This window comes from Sitophilus oryzae, unplaced genomic scaffold (assembly GCF_002938485.1).
Source record: "Sitophilus oryzae breed Bouriz unplaced genomic scaffold, Soryzae_2.0 scaffold_1396_pilon_pilon, whole genome shotgun sequence".
NCBI lineage: Eukaryota > Metazoa > Arthropoda > Insecta > Coleoptera > Curculionidae > Sitophilus > Sitophilus oryzae.
Window position 1 is genome coordinate 6,271,036 of NW_022146055.1, and position 27,936 is coordinate 6,298,971.

A 27,936-nucleotide genomic window follows, 5' to 3' on the forward strand; every position below is an offset into this window, starting at 1 on the left:
TAGAGGAAGAGGGACATATCCTCTATTATAGATACGGGACAACACCAGTATCAGGTCTAATAAGGAGAGACCAAGTTAAAGAGGTGGTTTGGTTGGCTGGAGACAGATCCTCCAGCCTCCACCTCACGGGTTCCTCAGCCGGAGGCAAGGTCCTCAACTGTGAAGAGCGGCACGGAGGGCCAAACTCCAACCGTGGAAGGGTGTGTACCCTCGGAAGAAGAAATGTTGTCAGGGGAAGATGGCATTACCCTGTCCCCTTTACAACAGAGGTATGATGGGTTATAGATTGTGTGATGACTCAAGGACGGGGGCACAATAGATCTTTAAGGTCGCAGTGATTAACCCCCCCCCCCTCTTACTCATTCTACATTCTACATTCGCCACTAGAAAAAAATCTACAAAGTAATTTAAAAGATAACACCCTGGGTCGTAGTAGTTGCGTATCCAGCGATTTTGGTTCAGTATAACAGTTCACAACCTAACTTAACGCAAACTGCGATTAAATCGCAGCGAATTTAAAATCGCGATTGCAACCTGCGATTGTGATTTCTTTTATTTGGGAGTTTCAATTTAGGCAACCAGTATTACTATAGCTGCGATTTGTGACTTTGTCTTTGACTTTGTTGCGATTTGCGATGTTATTGCGATTTGCGATTTTGCTGCGATTGTGATTTTGTAAACTGGGACCGTGATTTCTATCAGGGAGATTGAATTTTTAGGAATTGCGATTTGCGATATTGTTGCAAATGTAATTTTGTGATCTATTGAAGCATTTTATACCGTATGATCGAATAAAAACGGCGTCAGCGATGGCTATGAAATGAAGATCGCTGTCATTTTATATGTAAAATTATGTGGGAAATGTCATCGATCGTCATTTCCAAGCCAACTGGACGCCGTTTTTTTCGATCATACGGTATTATAATACTAGTTGAAGCCTGGCGCATCCGCCTCAACATTAGAAAAAAAAATACTTTTTTTAATTAAATAAAAAACAAAAAGTCCGGCGACGACAGTTTTTAGAAAAGCCAATTAGCGATCTTTTAGTAAAAAAGCAACTTTCTAGAGCAAGTCGTTACTTCACTAGGGACTAGGGACGACACGGATAAACATTAGGATTTTATATTATGTATAGTTGAAGCCTCGCGCATCCGCCACAACATCAGAAAAAAAAATACCTTTTTTTTTCTTTTTAATTAAATAAAAACAAAAAGTCCGGCGACGACAGTTTTTGGAAGAGCCAATTAGCTATCTTTTAGTAAAAAAAGCAAATTTCTAGAGCAAGTCGTTACTTCAGTAGAGACAACACAGATAAACATTAGCATTTTATATTATGTAGATTCTTTATTCAATGAAGGAAACTTGGAAACGAATGTAATTTTTCTAGGGAATTTTTCTAAAGAAAAGAAACCAAACCAAAAACTGGCAACATTGGAACTTCGTTTGGCATCAAGTTGTCAAATTGTCAATGTTAGTTGTCATTTGTCAATTTGAGATTTGTTTGTTGGTGTTGTTTGATCCGGTTTGATAGTTTTGCATTTTACATAAAATTTATTTTATACAGCTGTATTGTTTCTTATTCATACTATTTGTAATTTAAAATAAAAATTTATACATCCAGATATTAAAAATGAGTCTTCGAACTTATGGTGATAAACCAATCAGTTTCCAACTGGAAGAAAATGGAGAATATTACTGTGTCGGATCCGAAGTACGTAAATACTAAATGTTTCTATTATTATTTAAACAAATTATTGATATTCTTAGGTTGGAAACTACCTAAGACTCTTTAGGGGTTCTCTTTATAAACGATACCCTGGAATGTTTAGAAGGGCTATAACAAATGAAGAAAGGAAAAAGTTAATTGACTTAGGACTCTCACAGCATTGTCTTGCAAGTAGTGTCTCTTTACTTAGAGCTACAGAAGTAGAGGATATTATAGAAGGGAACGATGACAAGTAAAGTAAATATTGCTTTGTTTAATATATTTTAATTTTAATAATTTTAGATATAAGGCTGTTTCGGTTCATACCAGTGATCCTCCTCTACCACGCGAAGGTAAGAGCAAAAAGAATTTGCAATGGGTTCCATCCTTACCAAATTCAAGTCATTTGGATGCAGTTCCTCAAGCGACACCTATTAACCGTAATAGAGTTGCTGCCAAAAAAGTTTGTATTACATATTTGTCAATTTCAGTTATGATTACAGAATTATATAACATTTTATAGGTAAGAACATTTCCGCTATGCTTTGATGATACAGATCCACAGCTAAATCAAGAGAATGGTTGTCAGCACGAATTGCTTGTTCCAATTCGACTTGATATGGAAATTGAAGGTCAAAAACTAAGAGATACTTTTACGTGGAATAAAAATGGTAAGTTTGCTTAAACGTACTTTTTTCCTAAATATTTATTTTTATTAATTTCTTTTAGAAAGTCTCATAACACCAGAACAATTTGCTGAGATTTTGTGTGACGATTTAGATCTGAATCCTCTTACTTTTGTGCCAGCGATAGCTCAAGCTATCCGTCAACAACTGGAAGCTTTTCCTAACGAACCTCCTAGTATTATAGAAGAGAATTCTGATCAAAGAGTTATTGTGAAATTAAATATCCATGTTGGGAATACATCATTAGTTGATCAAGTAAGGAAAAAGTCAATATTTTATCCATACCTCTTAAAAGTTAAATCCATAGTGACTCAATATACAGATTTTTGAAGAATAAAACTATAGAGGATTTTGTTTTTCATCTTAAGGACTGTAATATATTTTATGTGATATTAATTGCTTTTATTAACATAGATAGTTTTACATAAAAGCATTTTTTTAAAAATTATTAAAATAAAAATGAAATATCCTGAAATCAAAACAACATGGTGTTTCTACATTATGTAGATAATTTATTAAAAAGATGTTGAAAGAGAGATATTACCCTGAATATCTTAACTTAGGATAACATAATGTGATCATAAAGGAGGCCAAAAATGCAAAGGCGTACAGGGTGTTCCATTTAGAAAATTACCTTTACGCATTTATACTTTTTTGAAATGCCCAGTACAAGTGTACTGTTTAATTTATTTACCACAATACACCAAAACACTTTACTTTTGCACTGAACATGCTTTTCGCTAAACATGTTAGCATCGTCAGCAGATGATTGACACTACACATTTATTTTTAATCATCTGTTGCAAATTAAAACACCCTGTATATTGTTTCTTTGTTAGTTGGAGTATTAAAAAATATAAAAAATGTATTTAAAGTAGGTTAAAATGTTAGGCGGTTTTGCAAATATTCGCTGTTTTATTACACATATTATAGCTTACTACTTCAAAGGCAAAATACCAGACTAAAATCATTGTGGGTTTAATAACAAATTACTGTTGAAAAACCCAAAATATTATATCAGCAAAACAGTTAAAAAATTTTTGAAATAGGTACTTTAAATACAAAATATTTTCAGTATTTAGTTCTTCATCTAACAGAGGAATACTATTTCATTTAGAAAAACGAAAAATAAACTATTTTATATTTTAGAAACTTTGGCATACATTTTCATACAAACATTCTGTATGGTTATGATATTTATAGGAAAATAAGTACAGACCAACTGTAGTAAATAGTAGATACCTGGCATAGTTTTGATTTCATGACATTTTTTGTATTTTTATTAATTTATATATTTTTTTTTATTCGTTTTTTTTCGATCATACGGTATTATAATACTAGTTGAAGCCTGGCGCATCCGCCACGGCATCAGGAAAAAAATACTTTTTATTTTTTTTAATTAAATGAAAAACAAAAAATCCGGCGACGACAGTTTTTAGAAGAGCCAATTAGCTAGCTTTTAGTAAAAAAAGCAACTTTCTAGAGCAAGTCGTTACTTCAGTAGAGACGACACAGATAAACATTAGCATTTTATATACACATCGGGACAGGTCAACTCTGTGTATAGGATTTTAACGTGTAAGACAGTGATGTAGGCAGCTTAATGGCAAATCAAATGTATTAAAAAGAGAAAAAAGTTGGGTGGGTATGGGTGGGAACATTTCTTCTGAGCGGTATTGCCAGATTTTGCATCAAAATTTCAAACCGCATAAGTATTTTTTAAACCAACATTTTAAATACATCCTAATATGTACATAATATACTTTAGTGTACTTAAACAAAATTCCTGAAATTTTTATTATTGGAGCTACAGGTGCCTAAGGCCAGTCCCTGTAGAACCCATAGATTCCTGATGCACTGTTGTAGGATCCTGTGTAACTTTTTAATATTTATAGGTTGAATGGGATATGAGTGAGAAACAAAACAATCCTGAAGATTTTGCTCTGAAATTATGTTCAGAATTAGGTCTAGGAGGTGAATTTGTTACAGCTATTGCATATTCTATAAGGGGGCAACTAAGCTGGCATCAAAGGACTTACGCTTTTAGTGAAGCGCCTCTACCTACAGTTGAAGTTCCCTTTAGGTATATTAAATTAAACAATCAGCACATAAAAATATCTCTTGATTTGGTTTGGTTTGTTTAGAACTCCTTCTGAATCTGATCAGTGGGCTCCATTTTTGGAAACATTAACGGATGCTGAAATGGAGAAGAAAATAAGAGATCAAGACAGAAATACCAGAAGAATACGACGATTGGCCAATACTACCCCCGGTTGGTAAAAAATATTATTATTTAATATTAAATGAATTCTGGATTATTATAAGAATTACAATTTGTCTAGAAATAATTATTCTTTAGACGCTAATAAACTATAGAACATAAATAGTTTTGTTTTTTCCTTGTTATTAACTTTTAATTAAACATTGAGTATTAATTGAATGGAATAAATTGCAGGCTATATACTATACAGGGTGAGTCTTAAAATAAGTGCAAATATTTTCAGGGCTGGTAGATCTCGATAAAAGAAACATATTTTCTCTTTACCGTTTTTTCAAATACATATATCCAAAATAACCCAGATATTTCACTCAAAATTTCCAAAAAAAAAATTTGCCAAAATTTTGAAAACCTCTGGAATTTCTTTCTTGTAAATTTAATCTACTACCTTTGCCATATTATCAACAAATTGTTTTTTAACTAAAAACTAAAAAAAAATTCAAATTTGGTGTTTCTGGGGTCAAAATGTACTACCCCTAATAATATTTGCTCTCCCTGTATAACCGTATGGTCGAAAAAACGATGTAAAGCTACTTCTGAAGTGATGACAAGAAAGGGGGATATACATTAGATCTTTAAGGTCGCATTATTTAACCCCCCCCCCCTTTCTACATAAAGGCTCATGGTACGTATGAAGGAGTAAAATTAAAAGAAGTATAAAATTAGTCTACTTGAAAAAATTATAATTTTTTATGACTTTAAAAATGTATACAGGAAACTAATTGCCTTCAATTTTCTCAAAACCCTTGCTTTGAGCCTGAAGAAGTCTTTTCTATATGAGAAAAATATCCTATTACTTCCTTAAAGAGCAAACTGTATGCCATTCTAGACTTTTTCTAGCTTTTAAAGCTTATAAATATTTAATTTAATTTTTCCTTTAAAGTCAAAAGTCCTTAAGTTCAGGAAGCAATTTAAATATGTTTGAACACCAGAAGATTCATGAAAATATGTTTTGTGTCGTATAATCATAGTTATCAAAAATTCATTATACTATACGTGTTAATAATACTTTTTAAAATATATGGCAACACGGCATTGTTTTGACGTCAAATTTAAAAGGTCGCTTTTTAGAGGTTATAAAATGACACCACTAAGCCAAACCAATGTTTTTGTTTAATATGTTTTTGTGATTTTTATAGTTAATATATACTTTTGTTAGGTAAGAAATGTTTTTATTAATTTTTTGCTTGTTTATATTGTATAGCTTGATAATTTTTATTTTATATTGTGACTGGTTTTTATGATAAATATGTTCCTAATTAATGCATTTAGGAATACCATACGGTTTTACGCAAAATATCTTATTATTTTTTAATTATGTAATTATTAATGGTTATTGTTAAAATATATACGTATTTTAGAATATATTGGGTACATACTGCAAATCAATCGAACAAAAACTTTCCCAAATTTCAAAATGTATATTTAGAATTCGGTTACAAAAATACAAGTACCTATGTATAATTTATTCCTTTTTGTTTTTCGACTTTAATGTAATATTGGTGTTGAGAATGCGTACAACTTAAAGGAAACCCATTAAGTTTTAATGAACTTTTATTAAGGAAAGTTCTAAGGTCATTCTATTTTCGTTTGTCTTTATTTTCTTTTAGAATATGTTACTATTTTTTTCAGTTGCTTATTTACAACAATAGTACATTTCATAAAGCTATTAAATTTTAATAGCTTTAAATGTAGGGGTTTCAAAGAACATTATTATTACACAAAGTAACCATACATAAAAAAGAGCCAACTTAATAGATACCCTTAAATTATATTTCTATATTTTTAAATTTCAATAACGTATTTCGGTTTCATACTTCTTATATTGTGACGAGTTTACAGATATGTTTATGTGTTTACATAGAAAAACATCACTGTTAATCAACGAGGGTACTGAGTGAATAAACAATTCAGATAAGGCATGCAATTTATATGTAACATGCTATAATCATTAGATATTAATATAAATATTTACTCTTATCAGTGAATGAAGGTTAACTGTTAATATTAAATACGTCCTTCACATGATGGAATATGGAATTTCATATTTTCATATTTATATCATAATTTCACTTTTACAGTTTGAAGGTAAGCAGGTTTTACATTTTTTTACTTTAAGTAAAATAATTAAATAATATTATTACACTAATACCAAAGATTATTTTGCCAGTACCTTCTATTATTAAGATTGGTAAGAATTTAGCCCTAGTATCAGTGAATGCATTATATTAGTATGTTTTGGCACAGTTTAAAACAATGAATACAAATCTGTACCCTAGAAACAAACTATGTCCCCCAGTCCAAAATTGGCATATTTGAGTCACTCCAAAAAACATTGGTATATTTTATTTAAAAAAACTCTTTTACATTTTATTTAAATTCAAAATAAGTTAGTCATATACGAAATATTACAATCATAGGTTTAAAAATAACCGAGTAATTAGGAAATAACTTCAAAAAAAAACTTTAAATTCGTTTTTTTCAAAACTGTGTTTTGTGATTTAACATAGTTTGCTTCTGGGGTACAGAAATGTATTTTTTCGCCCAAACTTACCAAATCTATTTTTACTAACTTCTTTAGGTATAAATTTATTTTTATTATGATTAATGTATTTTTCCCATTAATTAGTATTTAGAAATAAAAAATCGTGGGGATTGGGGAGACCCAAACGAAACAATAATTGTATTCTGTGCGACGTTTCCCAACTTTATTGCCACTTCTTCAGGCCACTTCAGTCGCAAAACCTCGCACAGAATATAATTGTTTTATTTGAGCCTTCCCAATAACCAAAATTTTTTATTTGTATTGTTTTTTAATTTTTATATAACAGGTAACATGATATTGCTATTATAAAATATGCCCAATATTGTAAAAACAGGGTCTCATAACTTAATATGAAAAACTTTATATTAAATATATATTTTAATATTATTCTTTTGAAAATATTCTTCTAATAGAATATAGAATGGTAGAATATAAAAAATAAAAATGTAAAGAATTTGTATTTATCCAATTAATTAGCTGGATTGCCAAGCATCAATTTATCTTATTCAATCTATAATAAAAGCTTGTTACTAATCTGACGGTTTAAAATATTTTTATCTCTTACATTTTTAACATTTACGTCAGTAAAATGTAAATTAAATATACTGGAGATTTTTTTTGATAACATGTTAATAAAAAAGAGTAAAAAATTCGTTATTTTTATTAAATTAGCTTAGAAAGTAAAGGTGCTATTGTATTAAGTCGGTGAGTTATGAATAAAATACAGATATAATAATTTCTTTTAGAAAATATCTAATTTAAATAAAAAAACATTTGGAAACAATCGTTTAATACATGACCAATTTTCGACTTTTTTAAAATATTAAATTTACTGAGTATATTCTACAATTACCTTCCAATAATATTTTAGCTACGTTATTCAGGCGTGAAATATCTGCTTTTTGTAGGATTTATAAATACTTTCTAAAATCTAGTATTTTTTTTATTAAATCGGATAATCCAGGAATTTTGATACACGATAAGATTATTTTATAGAAGACTAAAAACATACGAACAAATAAAATTTTCTATTCAGATTTGTTAGTAAAATATACTAAATTGTTATGATGTTATATACGATATTAATAATATACAGAGTGAGAGGAGAGTCTTAAATAAGTGCAAATATTTTCAGGGCTAATAGATATCGATAAAAGAAACATATTTTCTCCTTACCGCTTTTCAAATAAGTCCAAAATAACCGAGTTATTCAACTTTGAAAATTAAAAAAAAATATATCTTTTTACCAAACCAAACCAAACCAAACCAATTTTCCACTTTTTTAAAATAATAAATTTACTGATTATATTATACAATTACCTTCCAATAATATTTTAGCTACTTTATTTAGGCGTGAAATATCTGGTTTTTATAGGATTTATAAATACTTTTTAAAATCTAGTATTTTTTTATTAAATCGGATAATCCAGGAATTTTGATACACGATAAGATTATTTTATACAAGACTAAAAACTTACGAACAAATAAAATTTTCTATTCAGATTTGTTAGTAAAATATACTAAATTGATATGATGTTATATGCGATATTAATAATATACAGAGTGTGAGAGTCTTAAATAAGTGCAAATATTTTCAGGGCTAATAGATCTCGATAAAAGAAACATATTTTCTCTTTACCGTTTTTCAAATAAGTCCAAAATAACCGAGTTATTCAACTTTGAAAATTAAAAAAATATATATTTTTATTTTTTAAAAAAATTGAGAGCCACCGGATTTCTTCTGTTTTTCATCCCTTTTAGTGCCGTAACCATGGTAATTTCAGAGATAAGAAATTATACCATGGGAGAATTTGCGGTGAACAGGCAGTTCTAAAAAGTTTTCTAAAATTTACAGAAAATTTAATAGAAAGTACCTACGATTTTCAACATCTTTTTTGCAAAAAAAAAACAAAAGACGCGTTCCTGGGGTCGAAATATACCACCCCTGAAAATATTTGCGCTTATTGAAGACTCACCCTGTATAGTAATCAAAATCATTCATTGTGTAGTGGTTCAATGCTTAGTTTAATGTTTAATGTCATTATAATTTAGGAAATAAAAATTGGATTTTCAAAATGCGATGTTAGGACACATAAACTTTTTAGGTTTATAAAATTCAGTTTAAAAAATATATTTTTAATGAAAAATGTTGGATATAATATGTTTTAATATCTTAATACGAGGTACTATATATTTAATAAAATTTCGTATAAGTTTTAAACTTTACCTACGTTTTTTTTTTTCTTAAGTTTTTATAAAATGTTTTAAGAAATAATTTATTTAAATCATTAAACCCACAGTTAAAGATATTATATTTTATTTTTGTATTTTATCCGATTTTGTACAAAAATACCGTATGATAGAAAAAAAAATTGGCGCCGGGAGGCACGTATAGCCGCCCATACTAAAATATGTTAATAAAAAGTTGGTAGGCAGTTCTTTTAGTTTCAAAGTAAAGGAATTTTTCCAATTTTTAGCCGACCATACCAATAGGTATGGTAAGCTATAAAGATCGGCAAAAAAAAGTTTTTTTAATTTCACTCAAAATGAGTTATTTGGGTCATAAATGACCTAAATACAAAATAGTTCCATGGTGTCTGTCTGTCTGTCTACCCGTCTGTGTGTCCGTCTGTACACGATAACTCAAAAACCGCTAAACCGATGTTTGATTGGCTCAACTAAACATTTTATGTATTTATGAAACCGAAGAGTTTGGTCCATGTATTTCTGAAACAAGTTCCTTTTTTGTTAGTGTATGTTCCAGAGACAAAAGAGAAGGTGTACAGTCATCAGTACTCATCAGTACGCCGCTTTTGAAAAGAAAAAGTTCGCGCTTTGGACTTGGTCAGTTTCTAGGCACTAGTAACAGCATTCCAGGTAGAAAATAGAATAGTATCTTGCTTAGTGGCCGCTTGATTGTCAAATAATAACCAATATACTACAATATTTATACAATATGTAAGTCTCAGCCTGATATATTTTTAGATGCCTTTTGCAGAAGAAAAATGTTGCTAAAGCATCGTATCATCGGCAGAGAGCAGCGATAACCATAAATACCCTGAGTATTTATTTCGTCTTTAGTGTAAAACATTCAGATTCTTTCTAAATATTCACTGAAAGAATTCTTAAAATGATTTTATTACTTATTAATGCATGATAAGCGCATGATAAATTAGTTTAACGATTTAAAAAAATGAAATTTTTGAAATTTTTAACCTCCTTGCCAACCTCCCACTCCCACCAAAAACTAATAGCCAGATTCTCGGGTACCACAGTATTTTTGTGCCAAATTTGGTTAAAATCGGTTTGGCGGTTTTTGAGTTATCGTGTTACAGACAGACGGACAGACAGACACCATGAAAATATTTTGTATTTAAGTCATTTATAACCCAAATAACCCATTTTGAGTGAAATTAAAAAAACTTTTTTTGCCGATCTTAATAGCCTACCATACCTGTTGGTATGGTCGGCTAAAAAACAGCGCAAGATGGCTTGGACATGACAATCAATATAATAGATCGTGATTTCCATATAATTTTACAGAAATTGATCGCATCTTCGGATCTCTTAAGCTGTATAAAGAAATACCTATTTTCAAAGCATCAGCGACACCACTCTGTATTACTTAAAAACGCAGTTAATTTGTGATTCCATAAGACTACAGACGTTTGTATTGTAACGGGCAAAAGTGTTTTACCAGTGTCTCTTTTTTCGTGTAAAATAAGTAATAAACTTTGCGATGAGAACTTGTTCACTCTGACTAAATCGGCAACGCATTTTAGTAATAAAAAAGAAAAATTAATTTCAAATTAAATAAATAATAATCATTAAGTCAGAATTAAAAAAATGTTTGACAGCGCAATCAAATTTTAATTTTGACACTGATCGATGTCCGTCAATGAAATTATAACCCCAAATCAAATGACAGACAATTACTAAAAACAATGTGAAGTGATTTCGAAATGCCGTAATGACGTCACCAATCCTTTTCATCTGGTTGCCAAGATATAGAGAGAGTTCGACAATATACTAAGACCTTAGATTAAGAATAAACTAAGACAATATATGATGTGACGTCAGGGGTGGATGGGCCATATGGGAAAACGGGAAAATTCCCGGTAGGCCGGTGGAAAGATGGGCCGGTGGGCCGGTCCCGATCAGAGCTCAAAAAAAACTAACTAAAGTGACGTAAGATCCTTAGTGACTCCATAACTAACTAATCAATTTGCATCAGTATAATCGTCAGTTACTTCTAAACATAAACACCAATTTGTAAAATAACTATTGTAAAATGTCTTTCTCTGAGACACTTATAATTTTAATAATCATCTGTTCGATTTGCAAATTTTATTTACTAATTTTTATTTTTGAAAAATTTTTATTATACAAGGTGAGTCTATAAGTGCAAATATTTTCAGGGCTGGTAGATCTCAATAAAATAAACATAATATATTCTCTTTATCGAGTTTCAAATAAGTCCAATCGAGTTATTAAAGTTTGGAAATTAAATAAAAGATTTATTTTTAAAAAAATTTGAGCCACCTCAATTTTTCGGTATTTGCTCTTTTAGTACCGTAATATCAGACATTAAGAAACTATACCGTGGGATAATGTGCTTATTTAAGACTCACCCTGTATAGTTTTACCCACTATTCATTTAGTAATAACTAATAAATATGACTGACGGCAGCAAAAAAAAAAGGATGAATATCATTAGGTAAATTTAAATAGTCTCGATCTAAATGTATACTAAGAATACGATAGCGTAGATTGACAACTGGGGGCCTCGGTGCAATATTTTTCAAACTCCCCTTTGTAAAAAGGTAGACGAATTTGACGCGAACTCTGCGGTTGACGGAGAAAACATATTATCTACGCTTGGCTTGAATTGGGGACGGACTAAAAGCCAAGTCTGAGAACTAAAAGCTAAGTCTAAATTGTTGTTTAAAATGTGGCCAAAATGAATTTGCTAAAATTGCTGAAATTACTGAGACAGCAGAGAAAAGATAAATAAGGTTTAAACTAGATTAGATAATAAAATATTAATATGTCTCGAAAATCCAAATATTCTTATTAGGGACTAACAGAGCATTACATCAGAACACATTTATATCCACTGCCTATAGGTATTGCCTAGGTTTTTTCGTTTGAGTCATGGCATTATCATACAAGATGCCAAATGTAGAAAAGTATAGAGGAATAGTTTCGTGATAAGAACTATATAATAACCTAAAAAATGCTGCAGTTTTAATGGCGACCGCGGTTCATTCAGTTAAAAACACGTGTACAGAGGAGGCTGCTGCTGTAGCAGAAAAGAGAGAATTTATTTCTACAATGTGTAAGAAAGTATATACCCGAAAAGCTAAAAGTAATGTATTTCACAGAGGATTGGGTCAGCTGAACTGAATAAATAAGGAAGTCTTAAAGTTTCTCAAAATCGTGACTCAAAATCGTAGCCTATTCAAGATCAAATTACCGTTATCGATAATGGAAATAAAGCAGTAGAATCCTGTAAAACTGAACCATTTTGTAGTAACAATTCAGATGTCCGACCCAATATTGGTCTTTACGAAAATTTTGATCGAAACAATTTATTCTTTTTAAACCCGACGCTAACTAAAGAGCTTTTTCGCATGAGCGAAAAACACCCTTCCATATATTAATAAATAAAATATGTTTCCAGTGTTGCCGCACCCTACTTTTAGCGCGTACCACATTCTAAACTAAAAATGTACCACTTTGGTACAATTTTTTAAAGCACAACAAAATTCATCTGCAAATGACTTTAAGCGGTTTGGTCGTTGTGAATTTCTTCATAAAAAAAACTTCATGGAGAAAGACACAAATCGAGACGAAAAACATGAAATAGAAATTCAGAAAACCCAATTTTAAGTATAGGTTGATGAAATTTAATTCTAATACTACACACGATACTTGGAAAACTTAAATTTTATTTAAAAAAACGCAAATATAGAAACATATCAGAAACAGCAAATTTCCCAAAAAAAAGTTTTTTTGGGTTATTTAATATAGGCAACCCTATAGACATTACAACATACGTCGTTAATTAATGCGGATTGTCTCCGAATGGTATCGGTAAGCGCGTTTAATGCAATATCAACGACAATAATTATTAAATATCTATTCATTTTCGGTGCGCGTGGGAAATAATTATTGTACCAAAACATCCTTGATTTGAAAATGTAGTACCACTGTACCAAATAGAATTAAAAGTATCAAATTTGGTACAAATGTACCACTGCGGCAACACTGTATGTTTCTTCGTTATGGTCGTTTTGTTTTTTGTGGATTTGGGCCGGTTGCCTGTTTTTCCAGGGCCGGTTTCCACTTCCCCATCCACCCCTGTGTGACGTTGAACGATGACTGAACATTCTATACATGTATTACATAAAATGCAAATTATCGATAAAAATTGGATTATCAAATAAAAAAATTATACAAATATTTACTATTCTATCACGTTGGCTTTTATCGGGAAGAATAAATAAAGCGGCTGGTAAAACAATAGCTGCAAATACAGTTTTTTAGATAGTTTTTCGATTACAGTATTCAATTCAACACACATGTATTTTTTTAAAATATATGTATACAGTGTAAAAATTTTAAAAGATACTGAATAAAAATATACTGAAAATACTATCAGGAAGATGTCAATATCTAATAATAATAATTTAATAAAATTTATTACCTGCATTTAAGAAAAGTATTAAATATTTTTATTAATATAACTTTTAATATATCTTATTAAATAGTGTTTTGTAAAATTTTTATACAAAATTGAATATTCAAAAAAATATACAGGGTGAGTCTTAAAAAAGTGCAAATATTTTCAGGGGTGGTATATTTCGACCCCAGGAACACATCTATAAGGGTTTTTTTCGCAAAAAAAAGATATTGAAAATCGTGCATTTTCTTTTAAATTTCCGTGTATATTTTTCGAAAACTTTTTAGAACTGCCTGTTCACCGCCAATTTTACTACGGTATAATTTCTTAATCTCTGATATTACCTTTGAATAAGAAGACTAAGGAAGGAGCATATCAAAAATCTTAGGTCCACCGCGATGGGCCTCAAATATGGCCGACTTAAATTCCGGTTTATCCGTGCCGTTCTAATTTTATTTAAAAAATGTAAAACTATGATATAGGGTAGACGTGGGGTAGACCCAATTTTTTATTTTTTTATTTTACGTTGTGAATAAATGTTGGTAGTTATTAAAATTGTTATAAAAATATTAAATTCAAATAAAAATAGATAAGTTATAATAGCTTTTTTCGTTTTCCTGTTATTACCGATTCTGAACCGTCCTAGAATTGTGATGCGTATGCGCAGAAGTAAATTGATGCGCAGAAGTAAATTTGCGCATGCGCTGCAGAGTTCTAGGACGATTCAGAATCGGTAATAACAGGAAAACGAAAAAAGCTAATAATTATTTATAACCATAAACATCCGATACGCTACTGAAGCAGGTAAGTCAAATTGACGTATCTAAATTCTTTGACATCTAATTTTTGACAAGTAGTAAATAAAAGCATAAATGCAATAAAAAATATATAATTAGTTAATTTAAGTGAATTTCATAAATGATCGGTTTACTACACGTATGTATATTATATAGTCACTTACTAGCGAAAAGTTGTTCCATTATTTCACTCGATTTTTGCTGAGATCTACCGCACGCTACACAACCAACTATTTTAGAGTCTTTTTCGATAAATCGCGATAGTGTCACTGTTAATATAAGTTCTGCCACAATTTCCATCTAGATTTACTACCTTTATACAACTATCAGTAGTAGAATAAATAATAAATAACATAAAATAAGCTCCGTAAAGACTGACAAATCCACAAAATTTCAAATCAAATTCAAATGTTTCAAATGAATCGTCAAACAGAACTGTCAAGAATCCCCACCCTAGAGTGCTTTTTCCGCCCACCATGCATGAATACATGGATATCATTCCTTAGTCTTCTTATTCAAAGGATATTACCATAGTTACAGCTTTACTCTATGGTTACGGCACTAAAAGGGATGGAAATACAGAAAAAATCCGGTGGCTCTCAAAATTTTTCCAAAAAAAATCAATTTTTTTTTAATTTTCCAACTTAAATAACTCGGTTATTTTGAACCTATTTGAAAAATGATAAAGAGACAATATGTTTCTTTTATCGAGATCTACCAGCCCTGAAAATATTTGCACTTATTTAAGACAATTTGATGTTGTAATCGTGTGATCCTCAAAAATATTTCGTTTTATTATCGTATTAATCAAAATCATTACAAAATCTATTTTCAGAAAAAAATGGAAATAACTAATGTGTATTCAAAACAAAAAGCTATGTTAGTTATGATAATAATAAATAATCCCTTGACCTTGTCAAATGATAATTTTTCGGTACAACGATGACTGATAGGAAAACTAATTTTATAAAACGATTTTTTTTGTTGTACTATAATATATTCAAAAATAAATTTAAATTTAGATTTTTACAAGGTATTAAAACGTCATTTGCGTCTTCCTCTCATCTCTTTAATTTTATATAGATTTTTCAAACTTTTTTCAAGAGAATTAGTATTCTACTAGACTAGTGTCCATAATTAGAAATAAGCAACATTTTTATACAGAATTATGCTCTATTTAAAAAATAAACATAGAATTTCGCCTATTGAAGAAAAATATGTTTTCTCTTTACCGTTTTTCAAAAAAGTCCAAAATAACCGAGTTATGTTGCCATATTATCAAGAAATTATATTTTTTAACTAAAAAAATTCCAAATTTTTTTTAGGAAATTGAAAATTTTTAATTTCTTACGTTTATAACGTAATAGACGTGTTTCTGGGGTTGAAATAATATACTACCCCAAAAATATTTGCACTTATTTAAGACTCACCCAGTATATTTATTAATTAAGCATCCTTTAAATATAACTTTCTGTTTTTATTTCAGTTTGTAGTCTTTAAAGTATGTCTACCCAGCCACCGCCATTCGTATATCCCTTCCGAAGACCATGGCTTTATCAAAATTGTGCGGCTGCACCAGCAGGAGGTGGTAACAAGGGTCTTAAAGGAATTATTGCTGGTGAGTATCAATAAAATGTAACTCTACGGGTTTAGTTGGTTTGATATCGGTGATTAGCAAACACCCAATATATTGAAATTTGGGTAAATACCCAAGGTCTCACAATGTGTAAAAATAGGGTACTGTTGGCGTTCCTATGACACGCGAGCTCATTTTTGGTGACACGCATCTTGAAAGATAAAAATTTCAAAATTCAAATATTTGTCTCTCATAATAGCCAGAGTTGGTTGGTAATAGTCTTTTTTTATAGTATTTACTTTTGTGCTGTGTGAGACGCCACGAAAGTTATGTTTCGATTTTTCAAAATTTTAACACACCGAGCTCAAAAGGTTTGCCATCACTGATATAGGGTATATTGAATTTGTGTAAATATCATTATACCCGGTATATACCCAAGTTGTTAATAATTTAAGGTACTCTAAATTTTAACAACAATCTGTTGATAAATTCAACATTAAAAAAACATCTAAGAATAATTGGTTAGAAAACCGCCAGTTGGTCAAAGAATGTACAGACGAGTGCATAATAGCCAATAAAGTCTATCAAAAACACGCTAGCATAACGCTAACTAATTTAGATAAATACCCTAATTTTATAAGAGGGTTCACCGACGACCGCCATAGTAAATACCCGGTATAAATCCCAGGAATATACCAGTATAATATCTCCAATCAATGGGTGTATATTCTACGCCTTCTGGTTATACTAGCCCTTGTCACTTCATCTGCGTGGTATGTATTTTAATGCATTGATAGAGATAAATATAAATGACTGGTTGACAGACAGAGAGACAAAATAAAGCGCGGCATACAGTGTTGCCGGTTTTTACGTTTGTAGGAATATGTCTGTAGAAAAAAATTAACTATTTTTTATATACATATAATAATAAACTAGTTTCGATAACCTGATCGGTATACCAGGCATATACCCAGATTTTATTTATCTATCCGTTGGGTATTTACAGGAATTCAATTTATCCATCGTCCATCACTGATTGATAGACAGTCTTTCTGCGTAACTTTTACCAACCATGACAACATGGTATTTCTTAAAGAAATATTTTCATAGAAATACAAAAATATGGTTTTTATAAGTTTATAATGCATCGATTTTTATTTTACAGGAGGCATTACAGGGGGCATTGAAATATGCATAACGTTTCCTACAGAATATGTTAAAACACAGCTTCAATTAGACGAAAAAGGGGATAGAAAAAAATATGCTGGAATAGTAGATTGTGTAAAGAAAACTGTTAAAACTCATGGATTTTTTGGTCTGTATAGAGGTCTTAGTGTATTACTTTATGGTTCAATACCTAAGAGCGCCGTAAGGTAATATTCATTGCACATATTCATTTACACGCTCTGTATAAAATTGCAGAGAGTTTGATACATTCTGTCATCTCTACATTGAAAAATATGGTATATTTTTATAGGTTTGGTGCATTTGAGACGTTCAAAGGTTTAATGCAGAGGCCTGACGGTACACTTTCGCCTGGTGGAAGGTTACTATGCGGTTTAGGGGCTGGCGTTTGTGAAGCTATTTTAGCTGTAACTCCAATGGAGACAATTAAAGTGAAATTTATAAATGACCAAAGGAGCGGTAGCCCTCGTTTTAGAGGTTTTTTCCACGGTGTTGGAGTCATTATAAAGGAACAAGGTATTACTCAACGAGATTGTACCACATATTTTGAATTAGAACATAATATTAATTTACTGTCCTGACCAGTAAATCGAATAGTCTTATTTAATTTTAGTTTTTTTTTTCTACTTGTTACTGATAATTGATGTTGGAGCAAGGTCACTAGACTTTTGATCAAACAAATTAAGCATGTGTTTAAAAGATATCAGAAATGGACTACTGTGTATTACATACAGTATGTCTCCGGATTGTCTTTACAAAAGGAAAAACTTTTTTATCGTTGATATTTTGAGAGAAATACATTCTTCATAAAAATTTTTGCTTGTTCTAAAATTGTTAATCCCGTTTATACTTTTCCAAATTTCCATATCGTTTTAGAGAAAATTAAAAAAAAACATGAAAATGTATTTGAACCTTTTGGTCCTAGAAGTTAAAAGGCGATTCTATGGTAATGTAATTTTGATTTCACTCTTTGTTAGATGGTTACAATCACAAAACATACCCCTTTAGAACTTCGTCTGTCATGTTAAGAAATGAAAGTAAATAATAAAGCGCCTCTCGTATTTGTTCGCACTCAAAAAAATTTAATTAATGCCTGTATATATTTTTAATATATTTTTTAAATTTAATTTTTTTTAATTGAAAAGTAATATATTACATTTAAATGGAATATATTACATAACAATTATGTCAATTACAGGATTACAAGCTTGTTTTCTAACATTTTTTAAATAAAACGATTTATAAAATTTCAATATATGTATATTTGTCGTAGGTATGAAAAAAGTAAAATATAAAATGGACAAACGCTTACTTACATTGCAATAAAACTTCCACTTTTAATTTTGCAATCCAAAGGCAATATTTTTATTTCACAAATAAAAATATCCGACAACACTAAAATCACTGAAACTTCCGCGGCTGACAACGAAAACTGAAAAATATAACGGCACTTTTTGTTTTGGACCTGCATATCAACATTACGCTGTACTTTTATGTGTTTGTTGTTGAAATAATATAAAATATCTAATTATAACTTGTAAATTTTAATATTTTAACATGATTTTAACTACTTTTGACAATAACTAACTTTTTGTTATCAAGATGACATTTTAGACGGCAACTGACATATATGTCATAATTAAATATGTATGTAATATAATTTAAATTACTATAATGCAACTTTATACTAAGAAAACATTTATACATTCACAAAATACAACAAAGTCTAATAATCTAGTTTGAAAATAATAAATATTGAATTAAAATTGAAAAAGCTAAGCGCGACCCCTTGTGTCAAAATTAGATGATTAAATTTTCCCAATTTTTACACCATTTAATGACCGGTGGCGCCTCTAGTATTTGTTCGGGCGGTTGGTATTTTACTCCCGCTTATGGCCATTAAAGAAAAAGTTCTAAAGGGGGATGTTTTGTGGTTACAATTAGTAGTGGGAACTATCGAATGAATACTATCGAAACATTCGATAGTTGCAATTCATTCGAATAATTCGATAGCTAGTAAGAAAACATTCGTCGAAAGTTATTCGAATAAAAATTATCGAATAGATGCGTCATCTGCCTTGAAATATTGTATTCTAGTAATTCGGCAGCAAAAACCATTCATTTATAAAATTCATTCATTTATCAAATTCATTTATTCGTCAGGATCGATTTTAATAAAATATAAACTGGATTTTAGTTGTCGTCCGGCGACGTAGATTTCTTTCCTAGAAACCCGACAGCGGTCGGTGGCAATGCTATGAAAGAAGCCGGCATCTTTGATTTTTTGCGAAGTCAAATAAAGATAACATTATTTTTTTATTGAGGTGCTAGTATTTACACAAAAAATACATTATGAAAGCCGCTGCTGCCATATATTCGTATTAGTTGGTATTAGCAAAGAATATTATTCTTTAGCATTAGTTAGTTAGGGATAGTATGTCTATATGTTTTGCATTTTTTTATTAATATTCTGTTGTTACACTGCAATGATACTTTTTATTTTGGATGTAGGAAAATGATTTTTAATGTTTTTAAGCAAAGACTAGTTTAATATATAATAATAACAGTAATAATTTGTTATACCTATTAACAACAAAATTTAAAATGATTTAATAATATAAATATTTTTTTAAGTAGTAGCAAAATACGATCGTATAAACAACAAATAGAAGTCAAAAGTATTTATATTAGATCCTATTTAAAAATAATATAGTCTTTAAATGGCAACGTTGGTTTATTAAATAATAATAATTACAGAACTAATTTGTTATATTAACAACAAATTTTAAAATCATGAAATATAAACATTTATTAATTTTCTAAGCATGCAGTGTAATGGAAGGAAAATATAAATAAAAAATTAGAAATCAAAATTATTTATATTACTTTTTATTACTTTATATTACTATTTAAAAATAATATTTACTTTTACTGGCATTTACTTAAAAAATAAATGAAATATTTTTTCGCAAAAAACTACATGTAAGAGAATTAGCATAAACAAAATACAAACATTGTTAACTCTTTTTTCAAATTGGCACGTGTAAAACTTTCAATTTAATTTTCTCACCCCAAAATTTGAGTTATATAACCATTTACTTAAGCACATTACTTAAATATGATTATTAAGTTCAACTAATTCATATTATTAAAACATCTAAAATACAAATATGTATTTTTAAAATTAATTGTAAGTTCATCTCATCTCTCTTAAAAATTGCTACTTCTCAAAATTTCCCATTAAAAAAATGCAATCTGACCTAACCATAATATACCATATAAAATTAAATAATTGGAAGATCGGGCTACGGAAAATCACACAAATTTTCGGAAAAATTTTGACCACTTCGCACACAATCGTCAATTAAAAAAAACTACTATTTTAGTATTTTAAATATTTTAATAAACGCAAAAATAGCACAGTATTTACGAGGCGAAGTTATAAAAATTTGGAAGAACTAATAATGCACTAACGCACACAAAAATCAAACGAATACTAAATTTCATTTATCAAAAGCATTCGATAGTCGTGGCGCAACGATAACCATTTAGTCGCACGGCGAGGTTGTCACATGCTTTAGTATACAAATGAATGAATGATTTTATTCGAATAAAACCATTCGATAGTTGAAATCATTCATTCAGTAACCATTCGATAGTCTAATTCATTCGATAGTTCCCATCGCTAGTTACAATTAATTTTGATTAACGTCAATATTTTTTGATGTTGTTAAAGTGGTTAAAGTATCACCATAGTATCCCATTTTCCGATAACTATTATCATCCTTTCCGTAGCATTGAACTAAATACATTTTGTGCTTCTTTAACATTTTAAAACAGCAAAATATATAACGTTAACTAAAATTCTGCCAATAATAATCTATCAAAGAATGAAAAAGAAATTATATTACCATAGAAACGCGTTTTGATTTTTAGGACTTAGAAAAAAATCAACTACATTTTCATGTTTTTCTTAATTTTCTCTAAAACGGTATGCAAATTTGAAAAAGTATGAATGGGATTAACCATTTTAGAACAAGCAAAAGTTTTTATGGAGAATACATTTTTGTCACAAATTACAATAATAAAAAGTTTTACCTCTTGTAAAGATAATCAGGGGACATACTGTAGATTGCTCAATTAATTATGAATCAAATTTCAGAAATGCTGCCAACATAAAACTGATAAATGGGATATTAGCTCTTTTTCCATGTTATCCTATGTCTGTTGTGAATGGTATATTTTTACAGTATTAGCACAGATTAACTTACAGATGTGGCACTTATTTCATTTTGGTGATAAACGCCGCCATGACCTCGGATCTTTAATAGGGCCATAGCCCATAGCGTTGTCAGACTTTTTTGTAGCGATTCATCATACGCATGCGCTTTGTATTCGGTCCCTTTAAATAGGATATATAAAGGGACCGAATGGCATCCTTGTTTAATTTAGATTCTCCGTGTTACTGATAAATATGTGTTAATCTCTAGTATTAGGTTACAGTATTTCATAACTTTCCATTACCCTGGACCATTTTCAATTCACACTTATGCTTTTACGTACAGAATGTCCCATTTTCGTGTTTTATGGTGTTTTTCGTTTATGAGTAGAGATAAAAAGATGCGGTTTTCACATCACTGAGCTACTTTTTATGAATCTAAAGATGCCACACGCAGATTTGTCATAGCCTTTTTAGTTCCTGAAATACAAGAGCAAATTTAAAAATGTTATTCAGATGCATTTTTCGGCACACTTCGTATCTTGGTTATCTTGTAGCTTATCGAAATGGTAACCCTTTATATATTATATTTTTAGAAAGCTTATGGCCAGGCAAATGAAACAAGTTTGGGTCATATTCAAAAAATGATAGCTCGCAGCGAAAATCTACTTACGCCACTCAATTCTACGTGACTCAGTTTTCACCTTTTCGGTAAGTGATAAGATATAAGATAAGATAACCGACGTACGAGGGGAGTCGAAAAATTCGATAATTTAAAATTGGCCCTGTATTTCATAAACTGAAGGCTAGGGCAAATATGTGTGTAGCATCTTTAGTTCTATATAAAAGTAGTCCAGTGATGCGAAAATCGCATCTGTGTGTAAACGAGATACCCTGTAAAACACACTAAAATGGGACACACTGTACACTGTCACACTTTTTAATACAAATCCTTTTAGGTGTTGGAGGAATATATAAAGGATTAACAGCCACAATACTGAAACAGGGGTCAAATCAAGCGATCAGATTTTTTGTTATGGAAACTCTTAAAGATACGTATAAAGGTGGGGATAAGAATAAACAAGTTCCTAAATATATGGTAGGAATTTTCGGTGCCGTAGCCGGTAAGAATATATTATATATCACGCTGTACCGTATGAGTAAGAAAAAAATTATCTTGGGTTTAATTTCGTTGTTTAGAAATGCTTGAAAAGATTGACAAGTCAAGTTCTTTAAATTTATGCAAATTGTATTTTGCATATCAATGGGTCTCCAGAGTTTATTTGTGACATACTATTTAATCATGGTACAAAGAAAACAAGGTATCATCGATAGCGGCTCCAATTTCGTTCAGTTTGCGCATATCACCTGTGACGTCATATGCCATACAAATAAATTTCCATATTGTTCAATTGCCACTAATCAAAAAAGACCTAAAATAGGGAAGAATTAGGACATAACCCCAAAAGTTATGTCAAATGTGTCAAATCATCGAGCTTGACATTTGAAAAGTTATGACACATTTATTATGTGTCATCTGTTTGACAATTTGAAATTGGCGCGCGGAGCTTGCCGACCTTTGATGCCGACCAATGGTGCCGTTTACCACCTGTGACGTAGTTACAACTTGCGCAATATCATGCCTGTTTTCTTTGTATCATGCTATTTAATAGTCTGTCATGGAACGTCTGTTTTACAGAGAGTTATATTTACAGGCCGCATAATTAACTATAGGACTATACAACGTTCTTCGAGTGAGAAAATTCTACGACCTACATCGACATTGCTTTAAACTAAACTAAACACACCGTCTTATGTGGGCGACGAATGCGCGCGATACGCCCTAGAATTTAGAATGAGTGGGAGAGGGGTTAATCACTGCGACCTTACAGATCTGTTGTGTCCCCCTTTCTTGAGTTATATATAAGCGATACGCCCTAAGCGTATTTATAAAAAAACGTTTTCTTATGAAATCCTCCTGCGTCGGCAGTGCACTTTCATAAGCAAGATAAGAGACCTAATTCATAAGTTTCATAAGAAATTATTCATTGTTCATAAGAAAACGTTTTTTGATAACGTCGCGTCGGTCGTATCGCGCGTATTCGTCGTTTGTTCGCCTTTCTTACAAGTAACGGCAGAAAACCGTATCTTTAATTTTATAAGACTATTTAGCCATCGTCGCCGGTACGTCATCATTATTTGTCAAATATGAGTGTTAGGGTGTGTCTGAGATCAGTTCATATTGTTTAGAAAATTTTAAGTACATTCCTATATTATTGATTGAGCGAGTTCCGTTTCTTTCTCGAGAAAAATAATTTATAAGCTTAGCAATGAGGTTTTGTTCATTTTGGGTAAATCTTTGAAGCATTTTTGTAATAAAAAATTTTGAATTTTGTTTTACAGCAACAACCAAACTTTAATTGTAACATTGATCGATGTCCGTCATTAAAATTATAACCCCAAATCGAATGAGAATGACAATTATGACCCCAAATCAAATGACAATGAGAAATTGACTAAAAAGAATATGTACATAGATAAAGGAAATAAATTTAGATTGGAATGCCCGTCAAAATTTTGGGTCGCGACCGTTGTACGCAATCTGGCGCTGCTATAGCGGTTGCTAAGAACAACCGCAAACAAAAACAGAAATAATTTTCTCTTGTCCATATCTCTTGTCAAAGTCAGAATCTTCAAAAATTATAAATCTTTCAAAATCTAAACCGCTTTCATTGAAAAAATTCCGAAAAGTGTTTAAAGCGTCCATTATTGCTATCTTGTGAGTTTAATTTAAGTTTTATTTACTTAAACCCGTGATAATTGTGAAAAAGTGGCATTAAAAACTTAAAAAGCTGTGCTGTGAACTGTGAATTGCAAAAACCATCGTGGATCGTGGTATAACGTCGGTTTCCAATGTTTTATAGGTATTTCATACATGTCCTTATATAAAATAAAGTTTCTTGTATCGTAAATATCGTATAAGTAAACACACTCTATTTGATTTATAAAATTAAAAGAAAATAATAAATTTCAATAAATAATATTTGGTAATATAATTCCGGAAAAAGCCGAACCGCTCCGAAATTTTCAAAAGCTTTGGGTCTCGACCGTTGCAAGAACAGCGCCAAATAGTGTTTACATTGTCCTTATGGGCACTTTCCAATCTAAACTTGTTTCATTTATCTATGAAATATGCAGTAATTTACGAAATGCCATAATGATGTCACCGAACTCTTTCATCTGGTTGGCAAGTGATTGAGGGTGCATCTACACTATCCTAAAAGCGGCGTATCGGCGTAACGACCTTGAATCGATTTCCAGTAATTCTATTGGCTGAAATTTTTGACAGATGAATTTGACAGATAAACTTTCTGACAGATGAATGTTTCAGCCAATAGAATTACTGGAAATCTATTCAAGGTCATTACGCCGTTACGCCGATACGCCGTTTTTAGGATAGTGTGGCTGCACCCTGAAAGAGTTCATGAAGTGTCGGTAAACCTTATAAGATCTAAGCGTTGAACTATGGCTGAACATTCTATACAAGTGAAATTTAACTTGAGTCTTCGCTCGATTATTTACTCGCCCGAAACTCGAACTACTCGAGTAGGTACTCGATTATCAAAATCATCGGTTTTTCCTATCACTGGAAAAAATATCACCGCTCGCTCTTTCTTAATTTTTTACATTTTTTAACTAATATAAATGTCGTAGTCTTATAGTGTATTCCGTCTTTTCATGAAAATCCTAGTCACTTAGTAAAAAAAAATAACCTAATAACATAACTAAACTCCTAACCTAACCGACGCTTCATGAAATGACCTAAGATCTTCATCACGGAGGAATAAGAGAGGGGAGGCGCTACAGCTGTTGCGAAAAGAGGTTCACCTAGCCGCCCGCCATATTAGATTGTGGTCCTTTTTGTAATTTGTGCATTTTTCTCAAAATTTAATGTTTTTCATCGATAATTTGAGTGTTTTCTATTACAAAACCCTTAAAAACCATGGTGTTGTGTGCTGTGTGCAGTTGTAAGAGCAGGAAAGGTATCGACTCGAAGAAACTCACCGGCGTAACATTTCAGAGTGCAGCCACACTATCCTAAAAACGGCGTATTGGCGTAACGGCGTAACGACCTTGAATCGATTTCCAGTAATTCTATTGGCTGAAATTTTTGACAGATGAATTTGACAGATAAAATTTCTGACAGATGAATGTTTCAGCCAATAGAATTACTGGAAATCTATTCAAGGTCATTACGCCGTTACGCCGATACGCCATTTTTAGGATAGTGTGGCTGCACCCTCAGAGATAACATAAACAGCGCGCAGGTCCGTAATGACCGAATTAACGAATGAACATTAATTAGTATTTTATGCCTATTTTAACTTTGGTCTAGTAATGCCAAGTAATTTGTTCATTACGATACACACGATTAATATTACACAATGATTTTACATTAACTCAAGGCAAATTTTAATAATTGTTTGTTTTTATTATTTGAAGTTTTACTTAATCAGGTCCTGTCCAAAGGGTCTACTTTTGGCCCCGCCCAAACAACGAAGTGAGACTGTTTTTGTCCTACAGAAATACGTGTAGTAGCATCTCCCCTCTCTTATTCCTCCATGCTCTTCATAAAAAGACTGAATACACTATGAGACTACGATATAAATATATGTTAGAATATATAGCATAAAGCCAGTATTGGTGGGTTCATACAGCCAAATAAAATAAAATAAGAATAAAATAAAATAAGAAATAAGGAATTCTTATTTGTGTGCGTTCATACAGTCAAATAAAATAAAATAAGAAATATATATTTGCTCATGCGCAGTACGATGAGGCTGGATAAAAGTTAACTTTTACGATTGTTTATAGTAATTTTACTATTTATAGTATATTTATTTATTCGTTGCCTACTATATTATACATTTTACTTATGTGAAATTATAAAATAAATTAAATCCAAACTGAAAATATTTGTAGGTTAGAATCAAGCATGCGCAAAGCCGTTTTCACATAAAATAAAACAAGAAGTTAAAAGATAAAGACTTCTTATTTTATTTGTTATTTTATTTGGCTGTATGAACGCATGTACGGTATCCCATATAACCAACTTTCTTATTTTATTTTATTTTATTCTTATTTTATTTTATTTGGCTGTATGAACCCACCATATCTGATACATATATACATATATTGCTTAACTTTTTAGGTGCTGCTTCCGTTTTTGGAAACACTCCTTTAGATGTAGTTAAAACAAGGATGCAGGGTCTCGAAGCTCATAAATATAAAAGTACAGTTGACTGTATGACAAAAATATGGACTCAGGAAGGTCCACGGGCGTTTTACAAAGGAACTGTGCCAAGGTTAGGCAGAGTATGCCTAGACGTAGCCATTACTTTTATGATTTACGACAGTTTTATGGATCTGTTTAATAAATTCTGGCCTTAGGTATTAAAGCTTTTTTTCTAAAAAAAATACATAATCTTAATTGTCAATGTTATTTGGATGTTATTATCCAGTTGTAAGCGCATTTATTTAAATTTACCTTTATTCTAGTACCACAAAAAGTTGAATACTTTAGAACTAGTTTATGTGACTGTAATTTTATAGAATTACTGAATTATCTCGTACATTCCTGATTTACATTTTTTATTGTTTAGATTAATTTGTTTTACTTTGTTATTCAAAAATCTATATGTTAATTATTGTTGTTATTTTTTTTTCAATTTTTAATCTTAAAGATATGTTCTAAATTAAAAAATTATATATTAATGAAAAATATGATTTTTCTCTGTTAAATTATCAAGAATTATAATTATTTTGTTTAAATAACTAGCTTGTCTGTCTTTAAATCTGCGCACGCTTTAAATTACAGATATAGTTTAACTATATGATTTTATAAAAGCATTTTACATTTTTAAAAATTTACTTAAGATTAAAAAATACCAAAAGGCGTACCAAATGTATAAATATAATTAAATTGATATAATCAGTACAGTTTTTATTTTTTTATAAATTATTGATTTAATTTAAATGCATTTTTTATCTAATTTTATACGTTTTTGTTATTTTTATATTGTTTTTTTTTTATTAAATAGCGTTCTACTATATTACTATTTTTGTACATTTAAAATTATATACACTAAAATATACATTTCAATGTAATCATAATTGTTTAACTCTTTTGTATGGGTATGGTTCCAAAAAATATATTTTTAAACAAATTCAAACATGTTTTTAATTTTTTCACGTTATCC

At 30.4% G+C, this 27,936-nt stretch overlaps 2 protein-coding genes across 3 annotated transcripts; both read left to right on the plus strand.

Moving 5' to 3' along the window:
* The first annotated feature begins 1,477 nt into the window (after window positions 1-1,477).
* On the plus strand, window positions 1,478-4,777 carry LOC115875953 (SWI/SNF-related matrix-associated actin-dependent regulator of chromatin subfamily B member 1). The gene is made up of 7 exons (XM_030891559.1): window positions 1,478-1,711; window positions 1,768-1,958; window positions 2,009-2,168; window positions 2,229-2,376; window positions 2,435-2,646; window positions 4,287-4,474; window positions 4,536-4,777. Exons 1-7 carry the CDS (start codon window positions 1,631-1,633, stop codon window positions 4,669-4,671), a joined length of 1,116 nt encoding a protein of 371 aa, XP_030747419.1. The 5' UTR covers window positions 1,478-1,630; the 3' UTR covers window positions 4,672-4,777.
* An 899-nt stretch (window positions 4,778-5,676) lies between these two features.
* Window positions 5,677-27,909, plus strand: LOC115875954 (putative tricarboxylate transport protein, mitochondrial). Of its 2 annotated transcripts, none has more exons than XM_030891560.1 (6): window positions 5,677-5,828; window positions 16,183-16,314; window positions 17,438-17,645; window positions 17,750-17,973; window positions 22,636-22,800; window positions 26,889-27,909. In XM_030891560.1, exons 2-6 carry the CDS (start codon window positions 16,200-16,202, stop codon window positions 27,125-27,127), a joined length of 951 nt encoding a protein of 316 aa, XP_030747420.1. In that variant the 5' UTR covers window positions 5,677-5,828; window positions 16,183-16,199; the 3' UTR covers window positions 27,128-27,909. The 2 variants fall into 2 exon arrangements, with proteins under 2 accessions (XP_030747420.1, XP_030747421.1); XM_030891561.1 differs by lacking the exon at window positions 5,677-5,828 and adding an exon at window positions 6,624-6,757.
* The last annotated feature ends 27 nt before the right edge of the window (window positions 27,910-27,936 follow it).